At 61.7% G+C, this 21,034-nt stretch overlaps 2 protein-coding genes across 4 annotated transcripts; one reads left to right on the forward strand and one right to left on the reverse strand.

The window, feature by feature from the left end:
- Nucleotides 1–264: 264 nt before the first annotated feature.
- On the forward strand, nt 265–12,553 carry ZNF598 (zinc finger protein 598, E3 ubiquitin ligase). The gene is made up of 12 exons (XM_050774247.1): nt 265–558; nt 6,539–6,651; nt 7,158–7,287; nt 7,543–7,754; nt 7,852–8,069; nt 8,559–8,676; nt 9,065–9,252; nt 9,751–9,823; nt 9,968–10,725; nt 11,100–11,259; nt 11,373–11,523; nt 11,613–12,553. The coding sequence occupies exons 1-12, from the start codon at nt 337–339 to the stop codon at nt 11,964–11,966; spliced, it is 2,697 nt and encodes an 898-aa protein (XP_050630204.1). The 5' UTR covers nt 265–336; the 3' UTR covers nt 11,967–12,553.
- Nucleotides 12,554–16,562: 4,009 nt separating this feature from the next.
- SYNGR3 (synaptogyrin 3) lies at nt 16,563–20,967 on the reverse strand. 3 transcript variants are annotated; one of them, XM_050774535.1, is made up of 5 exons: nt 20,699–20,753; nt 19,161–19,386; nt 18,681–18,918; nt 18,085–18,227; nt 16,563–17,999 (listed from the first exon to the last, which is right to left on the reverse strand). In XM_050774535.1, the coding sequence occupies exons 2-5, from the start codon at nt 19,191–19,193 to the stop codon at nt 17,790–17,792; spliced, it is 624 nt and encodes a 207-aa protein (XP_050630492.1). In that variant the 5' UTR covers nt 19,194–19,386; nt 20,699–20,753; the 3' UTR covers nt 16,563–17,789. The 3 variants fall into 3 exon arrangements, with proteins under 3 accessions (XP_050630492.1, XP_050630491.1, XP_050630490.1); XM_050774534.1 differs by lacking the exon at nt 20,699–20,753 and adding an exon at nt 19,632–20,668; XM_050774533.1 differs by lacking the exon at nt 19,161–19,386 and having other exon boundaries at nt 20,699–20,967.
- Between the last annotated feature and the right edge of the window lie 67 nt (nt 20,968–21,034).

Below are 21,034 nucleotides of genomic sequence, written 5' to 3' on the forward strand. Positions count from 1 at the left end.
GCTGCCTTTCGAGTTGTCTTTCATGTAGGGATTTGAACGCCACTCCGTGAAGCCCGGCGAGGATTGACATGACACGCGCGGCCCAGAGGACCACGGGGCTGGCTGCCTGGCCGAGCTGGCGGCGCGGACATCCAAGCTGTCGGCTCGGGCTAGAGCGGCCGCTATGAGGACCACCGCTCTAGCCGGCACCTCGCTAAGGCGGAAGTCGCCACGCACACTTCCGCCGGGCGGGCCCGTTGCTGGGCGGGGCGGTGACGTTGGCCCGGAAGGGGCGGGCCCGCCGGGAGCCAGGCCGCGCGGCGCCGCGCCGGCCGAGAGAGGTCCGGAGCCCGGACCATGGCGGCTGCGGGGGTCGCCGAGGGGCGGCGCGCGGCCCTGGAGGCGGCTGCGGTGGCGGCTCCTGAGCGGGGCGGCGGGAGCTGCGTGCTATGCTGCGGAGACCTGGAGGCCACGGCGCTGGGCCGCTGCGACCACCCGGTGTGCTACCGCTGCTCCACCAAGATGCGGGTGCTGTGCGAGCAGCGCTACTGCGCCGTGTGCCGCGAGGAGCTGCGCCAGGTGCGGGGCGCCGGGGGCGCGACCGGGGGGTGGCGGGGCTCCCGGCAGCGGGAAGGGGACTTTGCCTTACTGAGGTCCGGCCGTGGGCCCGGCGGCGCCGGCTTCCAAGAGAGGCCTGGTGGGGCCACCCAGGGCGGGGTCCCGGCCGTGCGGATGACGGCGGGGCGTTGGGGCTGGGAGGCCGGAGGCTGCCGAGCGGGTTGGAGGAGTGGGCAAGCCCTGTGGGGACAGCCTGGGGGCTTACCCCGTGTCCCGGGGGTTCCTGTCGGGCCTCAGGAAGGGGCCTGATGAGATGGAGAACTCGGTGATCTGCTCGTCTTCGGGAGTTGATTTCCCAGGGGCCTCCATTCGGGTGGAGGAAACAAGGCAAGGGGGACCCTCCGGAGGCCACCCGTCCTGGAAGCAGGGCGTCAAACTCTGGGCATTCTCAGCCCAGCTGTGTTTCAGGGCCCCCATTGGGTGACCCTGAGCAAACTCCTTCCGAGACTGACGTTTTCCTTTGTGTAGTGGAGGTGACACTAGCCTCGGAAGGACACCTGCCCACCAGAGGGGAAGGCCCCCTCCCGGTTCTTGGCGGGAAGGTAGAAAAGTGTTAGGAAGTTTTCGTCCTCCTCGCCGCCGCCCCCTTTGGCGCTCATCTCCACAGTGAATGGGAGACATTTTTTACTGTACAGACTTGGAAGTCCTGGAGGGGTCAGAGGGTACCATGCAGCGTTCCTCCACCCTCACTGCACTGCCAGCTGCTGACTGTGGGCACCTGGCTGGAGCCCCTTGGTTTGCTGAGCTTAGAGATTTGTTTGCTTCCAGCATTGTGAAATTCCCCCGGTTTGTTCAGACAAGACTTCATTCAGCTGGTGACATCTGTCAGGAATCTAACTTTCCTCTTCTCAGAAGTGATGCAGAACAGTATTGAAGGATAGGTTCTTTCTTTTTTTTTTTTTTTTTTGAGACGGAGTCTCGCTCTGTCACCCAGGCTGGAGTGCAGTGGCCGGATCTCAGCTCACTGCAAGCTCCTCCTCTCGGGTTCACGCCATTCTCCTGCCTCAGCCTCCCGAGTAGCTGGGACTACAGGCACCCGCCACTTCGCCCGGCTAGTTTTTTGTATTTTTTTTTTTTAGTAGAGACGGGGTTTCACCGTATTAGCCAGGATGGTCTCGATCTCCTGACCTCATGATCCGCCCGTCTCGGCCTCCCAAAGTGCTGGGATTACAGGCTTGAGCCACCGCGCCCGGCCGAAGGATAGGTTCTTTCTTTTTTTCCTTTTCTTTGTTTTTTGTAAGTAGACCTTTACATCAAAGGAGCTGAAGAGACGCTGAAATTCTCTGAGCAATTTGTGAGCATCTATCCTGTGCCCTTTTTGGAAAAAGACATTTGGAGATGCTGTCAGTCTGTCATGTGACAGAAGGAGGCTGACCTAGACCCCGGGGAGATCTGGGGTGCCGGAACAGTCACGGAGAACCTTGGCCCATGGCTTCCTCAGGGCGCTTCCTGGCTTTGCCAGAGCCTGCCTTGCCAGCCAGTCCTTCGTACTATGACCTCACTCTCCAACAGCCAGGCTTCCTGGCACACCTGTAGCTTCCTTCTGGAAAGAAGACGCTAAGGAGTTCTTGGCACGTGAGGTTTCGGTCCAGGCTGCAGGTCTGATGCAAGACATGAGTGAACATCTGCGTGTGCTTACTCCGGCAGCCTCTGCCTGCTCTCATTCCTTGTAGCCCCACACCCTCCAGGAACTCTGTGGCCAGGGGCTGTGGCCGTGAGCTGTCAGCCGGGGTGCGGCTTGGCACTGGGTGCCCCCAGCCAGCTGCTTCTAGGGCCTGCCCCGCCTTACTGGGCTGAAGGAGGGGTCCTGGGAAGTCTGGTGTTTGCTGCTCTCCCTTCCTTTGCATTCGTCCTGTTTCCTTCCCATCTTGAACTTGCTGCCTCACTCTAGCCTCCTTTTTACCTTACTGAGTTCGGCACCATCTCCTGAGTATATTCTGTGTCCCATGTGTGCTCAGGAATTCCCTCTGCAGCCCTCAACTCCTGAACCCTGGCGTTGTCTTGGCCTCCCTTATGGGACTAAGGCTTTGCAAAAATTGGGAGGAAAGGGTCCAGGATGCTGTATGGAATCGGCTGGCTCCATGTGCTTGTTAGTTCCACACACCTGGACCCAGACCTTCCCTGCGGAGGCTACAGCTGCTGCTCAGGCTAGGAGCGAGATGGGCCCGACCCCTGGCAGGTGCTGGGGTGGAAGCCAAGCCAGGCTCCCCTCGGTGGGAGGCAGGGGCGCTGGTCTCAGCCTTGGCTGACAGAGTCCCTGGGGTGGTGGAGCCCCACGTTCTGGGCCTCTTTTCTGGCCGTGTCTTTCTCAAGGGCTGATTCCTGCTGTTTGCGTCTTGCTCACCAGCTTGCTCTGGTCCCTGGTGTTACTGCGGGAGTCCTGATGAGGCTGTGGGCCCCCCAGGGCAGCCCACCCTCACCTCACAGGCAGGCAATGGGAGGGGGCACAGACGGCCAGCCCACAGTTACCCAAGGTCCCAGGTCAGGAGGGTGGCCTGCTGGCTCGGGTCATGCTTTCCTATTCCTATCGTTCCCCCCATCCCGTCCTCCGTGACCCTGGCCCTTTCTGTAAGATGCTCCCTGCTGCTGTCCCCATCCGGCCTCCGTGGAGGTCTAGGCTCTCTAGATGGCGCTGGGAGCCATCCACAGGGTCCCCCTCTGCACGTGTGGGCAAGCCCTCACCGCTGCCCTTTTGTGTGCCCATGGCATGCTGGGGAGTGTGGAGCTGCAAGGCCCCAGGCAGACACCTGTCCCTGTAGGGGGTCCTGGGGGCCTCCTGTTCCTAGGCAGGTCCCCCCTCTACCTCTCACTCTCCTTGGGGCCTGGCCTGGCCGTCTCCAGGGCTCACGTAGAGCGCCCTTTCCCCGATCATTTGCTGCATAGCCCATCCCCAAGCCTCTCCCCATGGGTTCTGTACTTCTGTCTTCAGACACGTGACCCTCTCCTGTCGGGGTGACCTAGATGTCATGTCTCCCTCTGTAGCCCCAGCCATCTCCCCCCGGCCCCCCACATCCCACCGCAGCCCCCCACATCCCACCACAGCCATCTCCCAACGGCCCCCAAGTCCCACCCCAGGCATCTCCCCCAGGCCCCCAAGTCCCCTATCCACAGCCATCTTCCCCTGGCCTCCGTGTCCCCTACATCCCCTACTCCCAGCCTGGCCGTGCTGGAGTACCACCAGGCTAGTTGGCTCCTCGGTTAACCGTGCCTGACTCCAGCCTGTCCACTATGCTGTGGGGCGCAGCCTCATCCAGCCCCCTCCTCACCCTCAGGGAGGGTGATGCTGGCCGTGCCAGGCTGCGCTGCTGTCCCATTGCCCGCTCCTGAGGTCTGGGCGGCCAGGCCTGGTCTCCCTGCCTGTCTGAGGATGGGCAGCCTCAGGCCCCCACCAGCAGGTGGTATTTCCCTGCTCCGGCCCTGTGGCCCCAAACCTGCATGCCCTCCTGCTCTAGTAAACGCGGCCTTGGGCCCACCTTGCTCGCAGACATTGTCTTTCCCAAGCCTCTTCCTCTTCATGAGCCCACGCAGTGCATCCTTTCTCTTGTCTCGTTGCTCCGCTCAGGTGCCCCGCCTGGGTTACCCCTGCCAGCTAGCCGTTCAGGAGGGACGAATACCCTGGGTCTTGCTGCCTCTGGTGCTCGGAGCACCTGCCCCAGCTGCTGGGAAGATGGACACCCGTCTAGATCCCACATGGGGCATGTGGCCCTCCTGTTCCAGCCCACCCTGGATCCTTCATCTGGGTGCTGTCAGTGCACCCGGTACCCGTCCGGCCCTGCCTCTACCCAGCTCCCTGCAGCTCCTCCGCCCCGAGCTGCTCCCTGGCCTCAGAAAGGCTGCCTTGACCGAGTCCGCCCGCCCCACCAGTGCCATCCCACATAGGTTCCTCACGACTTAGGATGTACTAGCATCGCATGGGGCGTGGGTGCCTCCAGGCGGCAAGGACAGAGGAGTCTATGTGCTCCTCAGCGGGGCCTGGCCCTGTGCCCGCACTTGGTGGCACTCGGGACGCCCGAGTGGAGGCCGGCTGCATGTTAGGGTGCCTCGGATGCCCCCGTGCCTGCAGCCTGAGGAGTCACCACCCAGGGTGGATGACAGCGCGCAGCTGAAAGGAGGGGTGCCAAAGTGGGGAGGTGGGGCTGGGGACGCCCCTGGCATGGGTTTCCTCGGAGGAAGGAAGTCGTTTCTCGGAGTCTGATGGGCTTGAATGCTTTTTGGCAGCCTCACGGGCTTCCCTCACAGGCTGCTCACCTGGCCGCCTCTCAGGCAGACACTGGCTTCCTCGCCCGCCTGCCGCTGCGGCTTTGGGAGCTGTGGTGGGGGCGTGGTCCTGTGTGGTTCCGGGAATCCCGGTCTCAGCTGCCTGAGGAGGCTCGCGCTCTTGGTCCCAGCAGCACTCTGAGTGGCTCCACAGAGTGTGCCCGTGAGGGTCAGGCTGGAAGGCAGGGCTGGGTGCCAGCTGCCCTGAGGGCAACTGCTGTGGAAAGAGGTCACACAAGGCCCAGGGCCTTTCCCTGTGTTTGGGGTGTGCAGAGGGGCTGCTCAGGAGGAGGAGAGCCAGGGGACAGGTCAGGGTGGTGTGGCCCGCAGTGACTGGCAGCCTTTGTAATGGGGCTCTGGGTGGGGCCGCGTCTCCCATCTGAAGTCATCGTGGGAGGCAGCTGTGATGAAGTGCCCATCTGAGTCCAGCGGGTGACGGGGATGCAGAGGGGGCCAAGTTCATCCTGCCCAGCCTTGCCTGACGTGACGAGGGGAGGAAAGGTGTGGGCTGCTGCTCGTGCAGCCTGCGCTGCCCACCCCTCCCTCGTGGAGCCAGCTCCTGGCAGTGGGGCGCAGTGCAGCGGCCTGTCCTGGCAGAAGTGCAGGCTGAGCTCTCCTGGTGATCCTGACCCTCCTGGGGAGCCAGGTTTAATCACCTGCTCTGGGGGACACAGACCACCCCAGGACCGCCCGAGTACGTGTGGGACTGGCTCTCCTGCCAAGCCTCAGGTTTCCCAACTTCACGGCCATTCCGGTGTGACATCCTCTTTGGCTAAGGCTAAACATAACATGACCTTGGCGTGACTCTTGCCAAGGTGAGGACGTCCTCCTGCTGTGGATGTGCCCATGAGGCCTTGAGCTGCTCTGAGGGCTTGAGCCGAGGCAAGTGACCAGTGGCAGGCTTGGGACGGCGATGGAGCCAGAAGGGGGCTTGACCAACTCAAGGGGTGGGTGGCACCAATCTCCGCAGGCATGGGGGCAGCAAGGGTCCTAGCCAGTAGAGCTTCGTGGAGAGCAGGGGTGCTGACCTGAGCGGGGATGCCAGGGTCGTCTGTGGAGGCACAGGGCAGAGGGCAGGTCCTTTGGCAGCCAGCTTTACAGGTGCCAGAGACCCCTGGGAAGGGGGCCACGTAGAGGCTCTGCAGCGCCTGCTGACTCTGCTTGGAGCTGAGGTGGCTGGCTTGAGCCTTGGGCCGTGGCGGCACCATGGAAACGTGGGGGTGGGGACGCCGGACAGGGCCTTGTCACCTGATGTATCCCCGGCTGGCCGCCATTGGTATTCCCTTAACAGCTGCTTGGAACATGTTTCTTCTCTGTCCCTGAAAGCGCAGCAGCGAGAGCGACAGCTGCTCAGTTCCCAGCAGGGTGGAGTTGCTGGGTGAGGGCCCTGGCCGGTGGGGCGTCGCCGCTTTGGGACTGGCCTGGCCGCCCCCTGGTGGAGAGGCCGGGTGTTGCGTCTCTGTCCTCTGTCCCCGGCCCTAGGCAAGCGGGTTGGGGTAAGGAGGGGAGGCCTAGGTCAGGGTGCCAGGGGCCGCTGCCTACCGGGGCCTCCTAGGAGAACCATTTATGCCTCACTCCTACTCAGCGGGGCCGTGAGGGCTCCCTTGCCTCTGAGGCTCGGTTGTATTCCAGGTGGGGGTCCCATCCCAGTTCTGTTCACTATCCCTCTGGTTTTTGGCTCTAGGTGGTCTTTGGGAAGAAGCTTCCTGCCTTTGCCACCATCCCCATCCACCAGCTGCAGCATGAGAAGAAATACGATATCTACTTTGCAGATGGAAAGGTGTACGCATTGTACAGGTAAGCAGAGCGCCTTCCTGGGTCCTGGCTTCCCTGTGACTGTGGCCCTTCACGTCCCACTCTCCTCACAACCGGAGGCACTTCGGGGGCCACATGGTGCACCAATGCTGGGGCCAGGTGCCTGGCTTCCCATCCTGTGACTGGGGATGCTTACCAGGCCCTCCTGGGGGTAGAGCTGGTGGGTGCGCTGGGGAAAGGCATGCCCAGCTGGTGCAGCACCTGCCTCAGGGGCTCCTTGAGGGGCACGCGAGCTTGTGTGAGCCAGGCCTGTGGCCTGAAAATTCAGTAAAGGGCACAGCTGTCCCAGGGCTGGTCTCTCAGGGGAGGGGCAGCTCCTGGGCTCAGGGCTAGAGCCAGGCTTCTGACCCAGGCCGTGTGCAGGCTTCACCCAACCCGTGGCCTTGCATCTGGCCTGGGTCACGGGCCTGGGGCCTGGTGAGTGGCCCCACTTCTGGCGGTGACACTGAATGTTCTGGGGCCGTGGGCGGCTCTCGGTGTCTTCCTAGGCAGCTGCTGCAGCACGAGTGCCCGCGGTGCCCCGAGCTGCCGCCTTTCAGCCTCTTCGGGGACCTGGAGCAGCACATGCGGAGGCAGCATGAGCTCTTCTGCTGCCGGCTGTGCCTCCAGCACCTCCAGGTGTGCCCCCAGAGACCCCGGAGAGAGCCTAGGCGGTGGGTGGTGCTGGGGATGCGGTCACACGGCTGGGAGGGGCTTGTCCACTTGCTGCTGCTGGCCCTGGATGGTCCCCGAGGGTCAGGCTGTACGTGGCAGGGAGGCTTCCGGTGGCTGGCGGGGCCCTCTCCTGCCCCTTGCTGCTCCGCCGCTGGCCTGTGGGAAGAGGCAGGAGGCCTGGGGTCCCCCAGCCTGTGCCCAGCCCCCTGTGCCTTGCAGATCTTCACATACGAACGCAAGTGGTACTCGCGCAAGGACCTGGCCCGGCATCGCATGCAGGGGGACCCCGATGACACGTCGCACCGCGGGCACCCGCTCTGCAAGTTCTGCGACGAGCGCTACCTGGACAATGACGAGCTGCTTAAGCACCTGCGCCGCGACCACTACTTCTGCCACTTCTGCGACTCGGACGGGGCCCAGGACTACTACAGGTGGGCCGGGCGGCGGACAGACAGATGACCCTCCCTCCCCCAGGGCGTGGGGCTAGCCGGGCTGCAGCCCTCCTACCGACACCCCATCTTCCGCCAGCGACTATGCCTACCTGCGCGAGCACTTCCGGGAGAAGCACTTCCTGTGTGAGGAGGGCCGCTGCAGCACAGAGCAGTTCACCCACGCCTTCCGCACCGAGATCGACCTCAAGGCCCACAGGACGGCCTGCCACAGCCGCAGCCGAGCCGAGGCGCGCCAGAACCGCCAGATCGACCTACAGTTCAGCTACGCGCCACGACACTCGCGCCGGAACGAGGGTGAGCAGGCGCCTGGCCTGGACGCCCCCCGGGCAGGGCCCCATGACCGTGCCCTGCTCTGGAGCCTCAGACGAGCTGTGGGTGCAGGAGGTGGCCTCTGGCCGAGCTGCAGTGCCTGAGCACCCCTCGTGTGCCAGGAGCACTTGCTGCCTCAGGGTCTCGGATCTGCTGCCCTGGGCGCCCGGGGCCCTTCCCTGGACCAGGAGGCTTTTACTGAACATCTGCTGTGTGCAGATCCCACCTGGGGCTTGGGGACCCTCTTCTCCCTTCCCACTGCTCCTGTGGCTTGGCACCCAGGTCGTAGAGGCCCGTGGCTGGCGTGGATCCTGCAAGGCTCCTGTGCCATCCTGGGCTCATGTGCACTGTGGGTAGGAAGGCTTATTGCTGTCCAGGCCTGAGCATTGGCCGGGTGTGGCCTTGACAGCAGGCCTGTCCCTCCTATTGTCGTCCTGGGGTCCTGGGAAGTGACAGGCTGTCTGCTGGCCGCAGGGGTCGTCGGTGGCGAAGACTACGAGGAGGTGGACAGGTACAGCCGCCAGGGCCGAGTGGCCCGGGCCGGCACTCGCGGAGCCCAGCAGAGCCGCCGAGGAAGCTGGAGGTACAAAAGGTGGGGGGCCTTCCGTGCTGCTGACATTCTCCTGTGGTGACCGTGGCCAGTGGCCAAGCTGGGAGTAGGGGTGGGGTCAGGCATTGTGGCCAGAGTTTCTGGGGTTCTGAGTGGCAGCAGCGTCTGTTCAGTGTCTTTGGTGAGCAGAAGTTTCTTCCTCTTCCAGTTCTAGCCACAGCCACAGATCCCGGGGTTGGGGTGGGTGAAAGGGGCCTGTATCAATTGGGCGGCCACCGCAGCTGTACGAGGAAACACTGGCCTGGCGGCCCTGCAGGGCAGAAACATCAGACCCCAGATAATTGCCCCACACACTGGGCCCAGGACTCTGCCTGCCTGAGGCATTGGTCTCGGGCTGTGCTCAGCCTGAAGGCGGGCCTCCTTGTCCCAGGGAGGAAGAGGACCGAGAAGTAGCAGCTGCTGTCCGGGCTTCCGTGGCTGCACAGCAGCAGGAGGAGGCACGCAGAAGTGAGGACCGGGAGGAAGGCGGCCGGCCCAAGAAGGAGGAGGCAGCGGTGCGGGGTCCTGAGGAGCCCCGTGGCCCCCGGCGCCCACCCCGGACTCAGGGTGAAGGCCCAGGTGAGTTAGCCCTACCTGGTGGCAGCTCTGCCCAGGCCAGGAGGCCAGTGGCCAGCTTTGTTTTTGTATTTTTTTTGTTTTGTTTTGTTTTGAGACAAGAGTCTCACTCTGTCCCCCAGGCTGGAGTGCGGTGGCATGATCCCGGCTCACTGCAACCTCTGCCTCCGGGGTTCAAGCGATTCTCCTGCCTCAGCCTCCTGAGTAGCTGGGACTACAGGCCCGTGCCCGCACACCTGGCTAATTTTTCTATTTTTAGTAGAGATGGGGTTTCATCGTGTTGGCCAGGCTGGTCTCAAATTTCTGACCTCAGGTGATCCGCCTACCTCAGCCTCCCAAAGTGCTGGGATCACAGGCGTGAGCCACCGCGCCCAGCCTAGTGGCCAGCTCTTGACGGGCATGGTGCCTGGGACGCTGCGGGCCTTCACCTGGGAGGTGAAGAGCACCCTTCACTCTGTCCCCACACCCTGACCTGACCTGGGGGCCTTGTGTTCCTCACAGGCCCTAAGGAAACCTCGACAAATGGTCCCGTAAGCCAAGAGGCCTTCCCGGTGACGGGCCCAGCCACCCCATGGTGTGTGAGGGTGAGGGTGTGGGTGCCCAGGGGTGAATGGTGCAGGGTGGGCGGGTGCGGGCGGCCACAGGTGGGTGCCGGGAGGGCAGGTGTGGAGCCACGGGGCCTGATGGCTGTTGACCAGTTCTGCTTCCCTGCGCCCAGCACCCTCCCACCACCCAGCCCTAAGCTCAAGGACGAAGACTTCCCCAGCCTCTCTGCCTCCACTTCCTCCTGCTGCTCCACTGCAGCAACCCCGGGCCCTGTGGGGTTGGCGCTGCCGTACGCCATCCCTGCCCGGGGCAGGAGTGCCTTCCAGGAGGAGGATTTCCCTGCCCTGGTGTCCTCGGTGCCCAAGCCTGGCACCACCCCCACCAGCCTCGTCTCTGCCTGGAACAGCAGCAGCAGCGGCAAGAAGGTAGCACAGCCCCCACCCTCAGCGCAGGCTACCGGAAGCGGCCAGCCCACCAGAAAGGCTGGGAAGGGGAGCAGGGGCGGCAGGAAGGGCGGCCCGCCCCTCACACAGGAGGAGGAGGGTGGCAGTCCGGCCGCTCAGGAGCTTCTAAGCACACGCCCCACGGGCTCCATCTCCTCCCCACTGGGGCCAGTCTCCATCCAGCCCTCTAAAGTTGGCAAGAAGAAGAAAGTGGGCTCAGAGAAGCCTGGCACCACACTGCCACAGCCCCTGCCCGCTAGCTGTCCCCCTGGGCCTATGCAGGCCCCGGAAGCTCCGGCCAGCAGAGCCGAGGGACCAGTTGCTGTCGTCGTTAATGGACACACAGAGGGCCCGGCCCCAGCTCGGAGTGCCCCCAAGGAACCCCCAGGGCTCCCAAGGCCCCTGGGGTCCTTCCCCTGCCCCACGCCACAGGAGGACTTCCCAGCGCTTGGCGGCCCCTGTCCACCCCGGATGCCACCACCCCCAGGTACGTGTGCAGGCTCAGGCCTGCTCCCTGGGTGTTGGGAGGGGCCGGGGTCAGGCTGGAGCCACAGGCACAGTCTACAGCTGAGTGGTGGGGACCCCTGTGCGCTGCTGTTGGCCACCCACATGACCTCCAGCCTCCCGTTAACTGCCCTGTGTCCCTTGTCTCTCTTGAGACCGGCCCTCATGGTGCCTCCCGGGGCTGAGGGTGCATGAGCTTATGTAGGCTGGACCTGCCACACCGGAAGCATGGTGTGGGTGCTGGCCCTGCGCCTGCTCTGCGGGGAAGGGGTGGCTGTGGACAGAAGCTGGCCCTGGAGGCCAGGCAGCCCGCGGTCAGCGAGGGTCCCCTCTGGGTCTTGTCCTGCCACCCCTCAGGCTTCAGCGCTGTGGTGCTCCTGAAGGGCACGCCTCCCCCACCCCCGCCGGGCCTGGTGCCCCCCGTCAGCAAGCCGCCCCCAGGCTTCTCTGGCCTTCTGCCTAGCCCCCACCCGGCCTGCGTTCCCAGCCCCACCACCACCACCACCACCACAAAACCGTAAGTGTGGGTGGGCTGCCTGGCGTCCACCGGGGGCTGGAGGAAGGGTACCTTTCCCTTGGGCCATTCTAAAGGCTGAAGCCTCCACCTTCTCTCAACCTTCTGACTCCTAGACCCAGGCCGCCGCCGGCTCTGCAGGCCTACCTAGTCCCCGAGAACTTCCGGGAGAGGAACCTGCAGCTCATCCAGTCCATCAGGGACTTCCTGCAGAGCGACGAGGCCCGCTTCAGCGAGTTCAAGAGCCACTCAGGGGAGTTCAGACAGGTCAGGCAGGCCCGGGGCGGGGTGGCCAACCCGTCTTCATCCAGGGCCCAGGCCGGAGGGAATGACTGAGTCTGACTCTCCGGCGGCAGGGCCTGATCTCCGCAGCCCAGTATTACAAGAGTTGCCGGGACCTGCTGGGGGAGAATTTCCAGAAGGTCTTTAACGAGCTGCTGGTCCTACTGCCCGACACAGCCAAGCAGCAGGAGCTCCTGTCTGCACACACGGACTTCTGCAACCGCGAGAAGCCTCTCGGCACCAAGTCCAAGAAGAACAAGAAGAGCGCGTGGCAGGTCACCACCCAGCAGGCGGGCCTGGACTGCCGTGTGTGCCCCACCTGCCAGCAGGTGCTCGCACACGGCGACGCCAGCAGCCACCAGGCGCTGCATGCTGCCCGGGACGACGACTTCCCCTCCCTGCAAGCCATCGCCAGGATCATCACGTAGCTCCCGCCAGCATGGCCAGAGCCATCGCACCATGAGCGCCCTTCCTCTTTCCTTCCTCTCCGGGCTGCCGGGCAGCCAGGTAAGGCCCAGTGAGGCCACCTGGCCTCTTGGTTGGCCAGGCCCACCAGGAAGTCACCAGGATGGTCCACCCGCCCTGTTGGCACACTCAGGTGGGAGTCCACCCCTGCCTCAGTGGTGGGCCAGTCTCGGTTTGCATTCTTGTGCTTTTGGGAGGCGCCAGGGGAGGGAAGGGCTGGGATGCTGGGACCTGTTGTTGCTGGCAAAGCCAGAGGTCACAGTGGCCTGATCTGGGCCCTCCCGAAGCTGAGGGCTGCCGCCCCTGCGGCCTCAGAGCTGAAAGCTGCGGCTCCACAGGTGCCAGAGTCAGATGTCACAGGTGTGTGTTGTGTAAACAGTTGGCTGTTTCGTGCTTCAAGAATATTCAGGATTAAAAGCAGACAAGAAATTGTGCTACTTGAAGTTGAATCTTTTTATGAGACAAGCTAAAGCTGAATCTGGGATCTTAAATTGCCTCTGACCTTTTATAAGACAGTTTATCTTCAAATAAATTTATTTTGCAATACCACACATAGCTGGTGTTCTGAGCTTGTCTGTCTTCTGAGTACACCCTGAACCCAAATTTAAAAACAGGGTGGAGGGGACATCTGAAATACTGCAGCAAAATAATATGAGCATTATTATCTGGATCTAGGGTTTTTGGAGGGAGACCAGACATATACGGTAACCACTTCTTTCTGCTTCCAGCACATATAAGTAGGAAAAAAGCTCTAAACACAGCCACATTCAAGTAAGCCCAAGAATATATTCTTAGATCAGAGAAAGTGGGGATATTTCTCTAAGCAGAAAGGGGCTACCATGTGATGAAGGGCCAGTGAGTGGCCTCCAGAGGGGCTGGGTGGAAGCCATGTGGCAGCATTGGCATTGCCCCCTGTGAAGCTGAGGACTTGGACGGAGCTCCAGTGTGTCTTCTGAGTGATGGCCATGCTGGAGCCGGCGAGGACATGAGAGGCTGGTGGAGGCCACCTGCATTCCCCCTGCACCAGAGGTGCCTCACAACTGATGCCCACTTTGCAGGGGATCACAGGTTCCTAAGCAAGACCAGTCCCACAGGAAAATAGAGCAGTCTGGGAAACGGGCCGTTTCCTTAAGGTTATTGGAAAGAACTTCTCTTTCTGGGTCTGGCTCTCAGGCTGGAGTGCAGTGGTGTGATCTCAGCTCACTGCAGTCTTGACCTCCTGAGACTCAGGTGATCCTCCCACCTCAGCCTCCTGAGGAGCTGGAACTACAGGTGTGCACCACCATGCCCAGCTAATATTTTTTGTAGAGAAGGGGTCTTGCTATGTGGCCGAGGCTGGCCTTGACCTCCTGGGCTCAAGCAATCCTCCTGCCTCGGCCTCCCAAAGTGCTAGGTTACAGGAATGAGCCACTGTGTTTGGCAAAAAATGACTTTTTTTTTTTTTTTTTTTTTTTGAGACGGAGTCTTGCTGTGTCACCCAGGCTGGAGTGCAATGGCCAGATCTCGGCTCACTGCAAGCTCCGCCTCCCGGGTTCACGCCATTCTCCTGCCTCAGCCTCCCGAGTAGCTGGGACTACAGGCACCCGCCACCTCGCCTGGCTAGTTTTTTTTTTTGTATTTTTTAGTAGAGATGGGGTTTCACCGTGTTAGCCAGGATGGTCTCGATCTCCTGACCTCGTGATCCGCCCATCTCGGCCTCCCAAAGTGCTGGGATTACAGGCTTGAGCCACCGCGCCTGGCCTTTTTTTTTTTTTTTTTTTTGAGATGGAGTTTCACCCTTGTTGCCCAGGCTGGAGTGGAATGGCGCGATCTTGGATCACCACAACCTCCGCCTCCTAGGTTCAAGGGATTCTCCTGTTTTAGCCTCCCGAGTAGCTGGGATTACAGGCATGCACCACCATGCCTGGCTAATTTTTTGTACTTTTAGTAGAATTTTTTGTACTTTTAGTAGAGACAGGGTTTCTCCATGTTGGTCAGACTGGTCTTGACCTCCTGACCTCAGGTGATCTGCCTGCCTCGGCCTCCCAGAGTGTTGGGATTACAGGCCTGAGCCACCGCCCCTGGCTAAAAAATGACTTCTTAAAGAAGCAGCAAGAACTAGAGGAATATGAGGCAACATTTAAGTGGCAGTTGCTGTGACAAGCACTGCTGCAAGCTCCACACGCCTTACCACAGTAATCGTCACCCTCCCACACCATAGGAACCACAGTGACCCTTTTACAGGAGAACCTGAGGCATAGACAGGTTGAGAGACTTACCCAGGATGACTGAGCTAGAAAGTGGCAAAGCCAGCATCTTGGTTCCAGAGATGGTTCTTAGCTGTGCTTCACTCAACCAGGAGGTTATGGAAAATAACCAATTAGAAATCCTAGGAATGAGGTTGGGTGTAGTCGCTCATGCCCGTAATCCTAGCACTCTGGGAGGCTGAGGCAGGTGGATCACCTGAGGTCAAGAGTTCGAGACCAGCCTGGCCAACATGGTGAAACCCCATCTCTACTAAAAACACAAAAAATTAGCCGGGTGTGGTCATGCATGCCTATAGTCCCAGCTACTTGGGAGGCTGAGACAGAAGAATCACTTGAGCCTGGGAGGTGGAGGTTGCAGTGAGCTGAGATCTCACCACGGTACTCCAGTCTGGGTGACAGTGAGATTCCGTCTCAAAAATCCTAGGAATGAAAAGGAATTGAGATAAAAACCCCAATAGATGGGTTCAAAAGTAAACACCACCAAGCTGGGGGATGTAACTGCAAAAGGTACCGGTGAGAAGCAGGGAAGGGTGTGACCACTTGAAGGCCATGGAACGGGACCCAGTGCTGGAGGCTCCACAGCAAATCTTACAGGAGACCCAGGAGTAGAAGGTGACGAGAAGAGGACACGTGAGAAATTGTGGCTGCTCCCCCCAAACATCAAGAGAAAAAACAAACCATCAAGGACCAAGCAGAATCAACGATAACAAATTCTTACCTAGACAAGGATTTACAGTAACGAACCCTACAAATGACTGCCAACGAGATAACTTATCAACAATGCAAATGGTACCGTTAGCATCACTCTCATCAGCGTCTTAGAATGCCAGGACGTAAGAGTGAAGTCATCAGGGTGGGATGCAGTGGCTTATGCCTGAAATCCCAGCATTTTAGGAGACCAAGGTGAGAGGATCACTTGAGCTCAGGAGTTCAAAACCAGCCTAAGCAATACAAGGAGATTCCATCTCTACAAAAAACTTTAAAATTAGCTGGGCACGGTGGCGTGTGCCTTTGGTCCCAGCTTCTCAGGAGGCTGAGCAGGGAAGATCACATGAGCCTGGGAAGTGGATATTGCAGTCAGCCAGAGGTTGAAGTGAGCCAAGATTTCGCCACTGCACTCTAGCCTAGGCATCTTTTTTTTTATTTTATTATTATTTTTTTTGAGACGGAGTCTCGCTCTGTCACCCAGGCTGGAGTGCAGTGGCCGGATCTCGGCTCACTGCAAGCTCCGCCTCCCGGGTTCATGCCATTCTCCTGCCTCAGCCTCTCGAGTAGCTGGGACTATAGGCGCCCGCCACCTCGCCCGGCTAGTTTTTTTGTATTTTTTAGTAGAGACGGGGTTTCACCGTGTTAGCCAGGATGGTCTCGATCTCCTGACCTCGTGATCCGCCCGTCTCGGCCTCCCAAAGTGCTGGGATTACAGGCGTGAGCCACCGTGCCCGGCCTTTATTTTCTCAAAAAACAAAACAAACAGGTTCCCTCTGGGCCAGGTGTGGTGGCTCATGCCTGCTCATGCCTGTAATCCCAGCACTTTGGGAGGCTGAGGTGGGTGGATCACCTGAGGTCAGGAGTTTGAGACCAGCCTGACCATGATGGAGAAAACCCATCTCTACTAAAAATACAAAATTACCCGGGCATGGTGGTGCATGCCTGTAATCCCAACTACTCCGGAGGCTGAGGCAAGAGAATCATTTGAACCCGGGAGGCAGAGGTTGTGGTGAGCCAAGATCACGCCATTGCACCCCAGCCTGGGCAATAAGAGCGAAACTCCATCTAAAACAAACAAACAAAAACACAACAGGCCAGGTGCGGTGGCTCATGCCTATAATCCCAGCACTTTGAAAGACACCAAGGCGGGTGGATCACTTGAGGTCAGGAGTTTGAGACCAGCCTGACCACCATGGCAAAACCCTGCCTCTACTAAAAATACAAAAATTAGCCAGGCATGGTGGTGGGTGCCTGTAGTCCCAGCTACTCTGGAGGCTGAGGCAGGAGAACTGCTTGAACCCGGGAGGCAGAGGTTGCAGTGAGCTGAGATGGCGCCACTGCACTGTCCAGCTTGGGTGACAGAGCGAGACTCCATCTCAAAAACAAAAACAACAAAAAACAAACAAGGGGTCTCCCCAGCATTTCAGAGAACCAGACTAGTGTGATATGTGGTGGTGGGGATCTATGGACCTGGAGCCTCCAGAGTCGGGGGGTCAGCCTGGCCTCTACCTCCCTGTCCCCTCCTGTGGGGCCCTGGTGCCTCTCAGATCCCAATCCCTGGCACCAGGAAGGGAAGGGTTAGAAATGATTCCAGGAGCTTCCAGGTCACAGTCAGCTCAGTTACAGTCTTTATTGTAACGAAGTTGCAGTCGGAACATGGGACACTGAAAATACACAATCTCTGGTCTTTCAAGAGAGGGAGAGAGAGTGTGATATATACAAAAATTGTAAACATGTTCACTTAAATATCCACACAGAATTGGTCTAGGCTACAATGTAACAAGGTTGTCACTCAACTGCAACTCCAGAGGGAGGTGTCTGTCTATCTGATGAAATGTGGCAACCACCTTTGGTGTTGACTTAATGTGAAAAGCCAGCTTTGAGCAATGCATGAGTAGTCAGCTACGCAGAGGAACTCCAACCTGGGACTGGGCCAGGAAGCAGGGTGCAGGTGGAGAGGCAGGGACTGGTCCAGGAAGCCAAGGTAAAGGGAACTGCACAGGGGCCATCTCGTGGGACACGGTGGCCAGCTGGAGCCTCTGGGCCTGTCTCCTGCTGAGGGGCTTGTCTTGCCTGGCACCCAAGCATCCTTCTCCTCCCCTGGCAAGGTCTTACTGAAGGGCTGGGACAGGGCTGGTGTCTTGGCCCACAGCTACCTTGTGCCTTCCTGGCCAGAACCACCCACACCTGGGCAGGGGCCGGGGCCACAGACAGAGGAGCAGCTTGTGGGGTACTAGGAGGTGAAACCTGAAGACTGGACCACGATCACAACACTGACAGGGCCAGGCTGTTCTGGGAGCCTGTGAGAGAAAGTGGAGAGTGGCTCCAGACGGAACGCACCACCATGACAGAAACGGGACAGTCACTACCCACAGGAATATGGGATGAGAACAGTGGCCAGGATCCCCAGTCTCGGGGCGGGGGTGGTGTCTTTCCCCTGCCCCCTCTTTGTCCTGGGCAGCTCCTGCAGCTGATCGGAGAGGGCAGCTGAACCCCCGACCCCAGAGTGAGCAGGTGAGCTGCAGGGTGGCTGGCCCAAGAGGGAATGCCTTCCCCAAGCCAGTCCATTCTGGGCTAGGGACACACATCCTGGGCAGTGCTATCCCTTTCTCAGGACCTTAGTCCTGGGGCCAGGTGCTGAGGGACTGGGGAAACTTGGCAGGGGGCAGCCCGGGCACGCGAGGGTCCACCCCCTCTTGGCCCCGGATGGCCCAAGGCGGCCACCCACTCTGTCCCTGGCGCTGAGCTGGAAGAACCCAAGGGAGGTCCCGGAGATCCTGGGGCCTGCGTCGGTGGGGTGGCCTTGGAGCCCTGGTCTGTGCCTGCCAGCCGCTAGTAGGCGGGCACTTGGTACCCTTTGGGGCTGGTGTCCAGGGTCTCGGTGAAGGGCGGGCTCTGGTAGGTCTCGGTGCCCTCTACGCCGCTGCCCACGGGATAGCCGGGGTAGGCCTGGCTCGCCCCAGCGCTCAGTTGTTCGGTGGCGAAGAGTGACATGTCGGTGCCCAGGCGGAACCGCTGCAGGGCCTTCACGGTGAGCGCCACCTGCGCGCGGGCGGGGCCAGCGGGGTCAGCCGGGATCAGCCGAGCGCCGGCCCTTTCGCCCCGCCCTCCCGGGCCCCGCACTCACCCAGCTGAGGATGGAGAAGAAGCTGAAGGCGATGGCGGCCCGCGCCGCGTCCCCCGCCTGCGTCGTGGCCGGCCCTGGCGCCGTGCGCTGCCACTGATTGGTGAGGAAGCAGAAGCCCACGAACCACAGGAAGGACCAGAGTCCTGCGGGCAGTGCGGCGGGTTAGGGCGACGTTCCACGCGGGGGCCCACGGCGGCCTCGCCCGGAAGAGGAAGGGTCAGTGGGCCCGAGGCTTGGGGCACCTCACCTGGGCTCGCCGCGTGGCGCGAGGCCCCGCCTCCCTCTACGCTGACCACGCCCACCCGGGAGCTCCAGCAGCGTTCCTCGCCCAGGCTCCGCCCAGACCCCGGCCCCGCCCACCTAGAAAGTCCCGCGGCGCTGCCGGTCCAGGCTCCGCCCCGCCCCGCCCACCCGAGAGGCCTGTTGACACTCCCTGCCTCAGTCCCCGCCCCTCGTCACGGCCCCGCCCACCTAGGAACTCCAGCGGTGTTCCCCGCCCGGGCCCCGCCCCCTCCCCGCCCACCCGGGAGGTGCGTCGACGCTCGCCGCCTCAGGCCCCGCCCCATCCCTCGGCTCCTCGTCCCGGCCCCGCCCACCTGAGAAGCCCAGGTCCAGCAACACAGCGCGCCGGCGGTCGCGGACGCTGCTGATCTGCTGGAAGCGCACATCGAGCAACAGGAAGGCGGCGCAGGCGAGGAAGGCTCCGAGGCCCAGCGCGACGCCGAAGCGGCAGGCGCCCGCATTCCCGTTGAACACGCAGCGCAGCTCGGGGCCGCTGTCGGTGTTCACGTAGCCCTCGTTGACGATGGGCCCGAAGACGGCGATGGAGAACACCTGCGTGCGGCGCGGCGCTCAGGGCCCTGCAGCGACCCGACCTCTGCGAGCCCACTGCGAGCGCCCACGCCCCCGGGCCTGTCCCTGCGTTCCCAGGCCCGTATCTGGGTGGGGGCCAGTGTCATCTCTTCCTTTCCCAAACCCTCGCGTATTTAGTAATTATTGACAACACGGGCCGTTTAGTGAGCATCTACTATGCCCACGCATTGTGTTAAACAGCCACTTTACATGCGTTCCCTCACCAAATCCTGGGAAAGTCCCCGTGGGATCGCCATTGTTCTTATCCTCTTTATAAAAGGGGACACTGGGGCTCCAGCAGGTGAAGTGACTTGTCGGGATCACATGGCTGACAAAAGCTGGGGCTGATGCAAGCCAGGCACTCTGCACCGCGTGGGCCCGTGGCGTCCCCTCAGGGCCCACTCAAGAGTGTGGGAACAGGAACCTTCACCTGGGCCCGCGATTCCCAGGCTGCAGCCGGCAGGGCGAAGGGGAGGTGAGAGTGGAGCGGGCAGAGCAGGGCGGGAGGGAAGGTATGGGGGCAGCGGGGCTGTTGCGCCCTGCGCGATTGGGAACTGTCTGGCCTGTTTCTAGCATGCAAATAGGGTGACGGGCACAGCTCATGGAGTGCTGGGACAGAGACGTCCACCCAGCTTCCTGCACGCGGTGAGTACCGGAGGGATGACGGCCCCCACGTGACTGATTATTAATATCACCTGTAAGTGTTTGGGCTGAAAAGATGACACCGTTGACCTCTAGGGTTCCGTCAGATCTCAATGCCTCCTGCCCACCAGTTCCGGGAGACAGGCATGAGGGGGACAGCGGTCATTTTAACCAGGGCTGCATGGGGCAGCCCTGTGTTTCCAAGAGAAGATCTCCAGCCTCAACCTCATCCCTTCGCTCCTTTCCCGCTCCAGCTCCGAGAGACCAAGCCGAGGGGGAAGCCGGCACATGCACTTGTCCCCCAAGAGTGGGCCACAAGTCGGTACATGCGCTCGGACCAAAACGCAGCGTCCTGCCTCCCGGTCTGGTCAGAGCCACTCCGCAGGGGAGGCCAAAGTCCCCTGCCCCACCATGGGCACCGCCCTCCTCCAAGACAGGCGCCAAGGTGCGGCTGGCCCAGAGGTTGCCACCTGGACAAAACCCAGAGCTAGGCACCCAACTGCCACTTCCCTTGCCGGAGGGAAGGAGCAGCAGGGCCCTCCCAGGGACGCCCCAGTGGGCAAGGCTGCCCCCAAACCTGCCTCCCACACCACCTCCAGGAAGCCCTCCCAGCCCAGAGCCTCTCCTCCCTCAACTCACAGCTGGATCTGGGGGCCAGGGGCCAGGCTCCCTGCCAAGGAGCCCCGAGGGTGTGTGTGCGGGGGAAGGGGAGGCGCTGCCCGGTCTCTCTCGATTCCCGTAGCCCCCTCCCTCTGCCCCTAGGCGAATCCCGTCCCCACCCGGTGCCTGCTTCCAGGTCACGAGAACAGGAAAAACGGAGTAAGGGCTGCGGAAAGGGACTGGAATTAGACCCGGGGAGGAGGTAGGGGTAGGGGCGACCGGCGGTGACCTCTCAAGGTCTCTCCGGCGCCGCCGGCCCCTCCCCCGCCCGCAGGTGGGCGCGCCCTGCCCGGTGACGTCACCCCAACCTGAGGCCGGCGGGGGAGGGGCCGGCGAGGATGAGAGTGAGTGGGTTGCGGGGCGAGAAGCAGGGGGCAGGGGGAAGGTGTCAGGGGGTGGGTAGGGGCCTGAAGGTCGTGAGGCAGGGGCGGGAGCGGGAGCCCGGGCAGGGACCACTCACCCAGGACGCCACCCGGAGCAGGGTCTGGGGCCGCCGTGCAAAGCTCACGGGGTCCAGGGCAGCCCCCGCGCGGCCCGCGCCGAAGGAGGCGCCCTCCATGGCCGGCCCGGGCGGGACGCCGTCCCCCGGCGCCTTCTGTCCGCCTGTCCGTCCGGCCGGCCCCGCCCGAGGCCGCTGCCGCTGATGCTGATGCTGATGCTGATGCTGATGCTGATGCTACCGACGCTGCAGCCGCCGCCGCCTCCCGGGAGCGCGCGCCGGCCGCGGCGGGGACGCGCGGGATGGGGCGGGGCCGAGCCCGCGCCCCTCACTGGGTCCACGCGCGCGGGGCCGGGT

This window comes from Macaca thibetana, chromosome 20, assembly GCF_024542745.1.
Source record: "Macaca thibetana thibetana isolate TM-01 chromosome 20, ASM2454274v1, whole genome shotgun sequence".
Taxonomy (NCBI): domain Eukaryota; kingdom Metazoa; phylum Chordata; class Mammalia; order Primates; family Cercopithecidae; genus Macaca; species Macaca thibetana.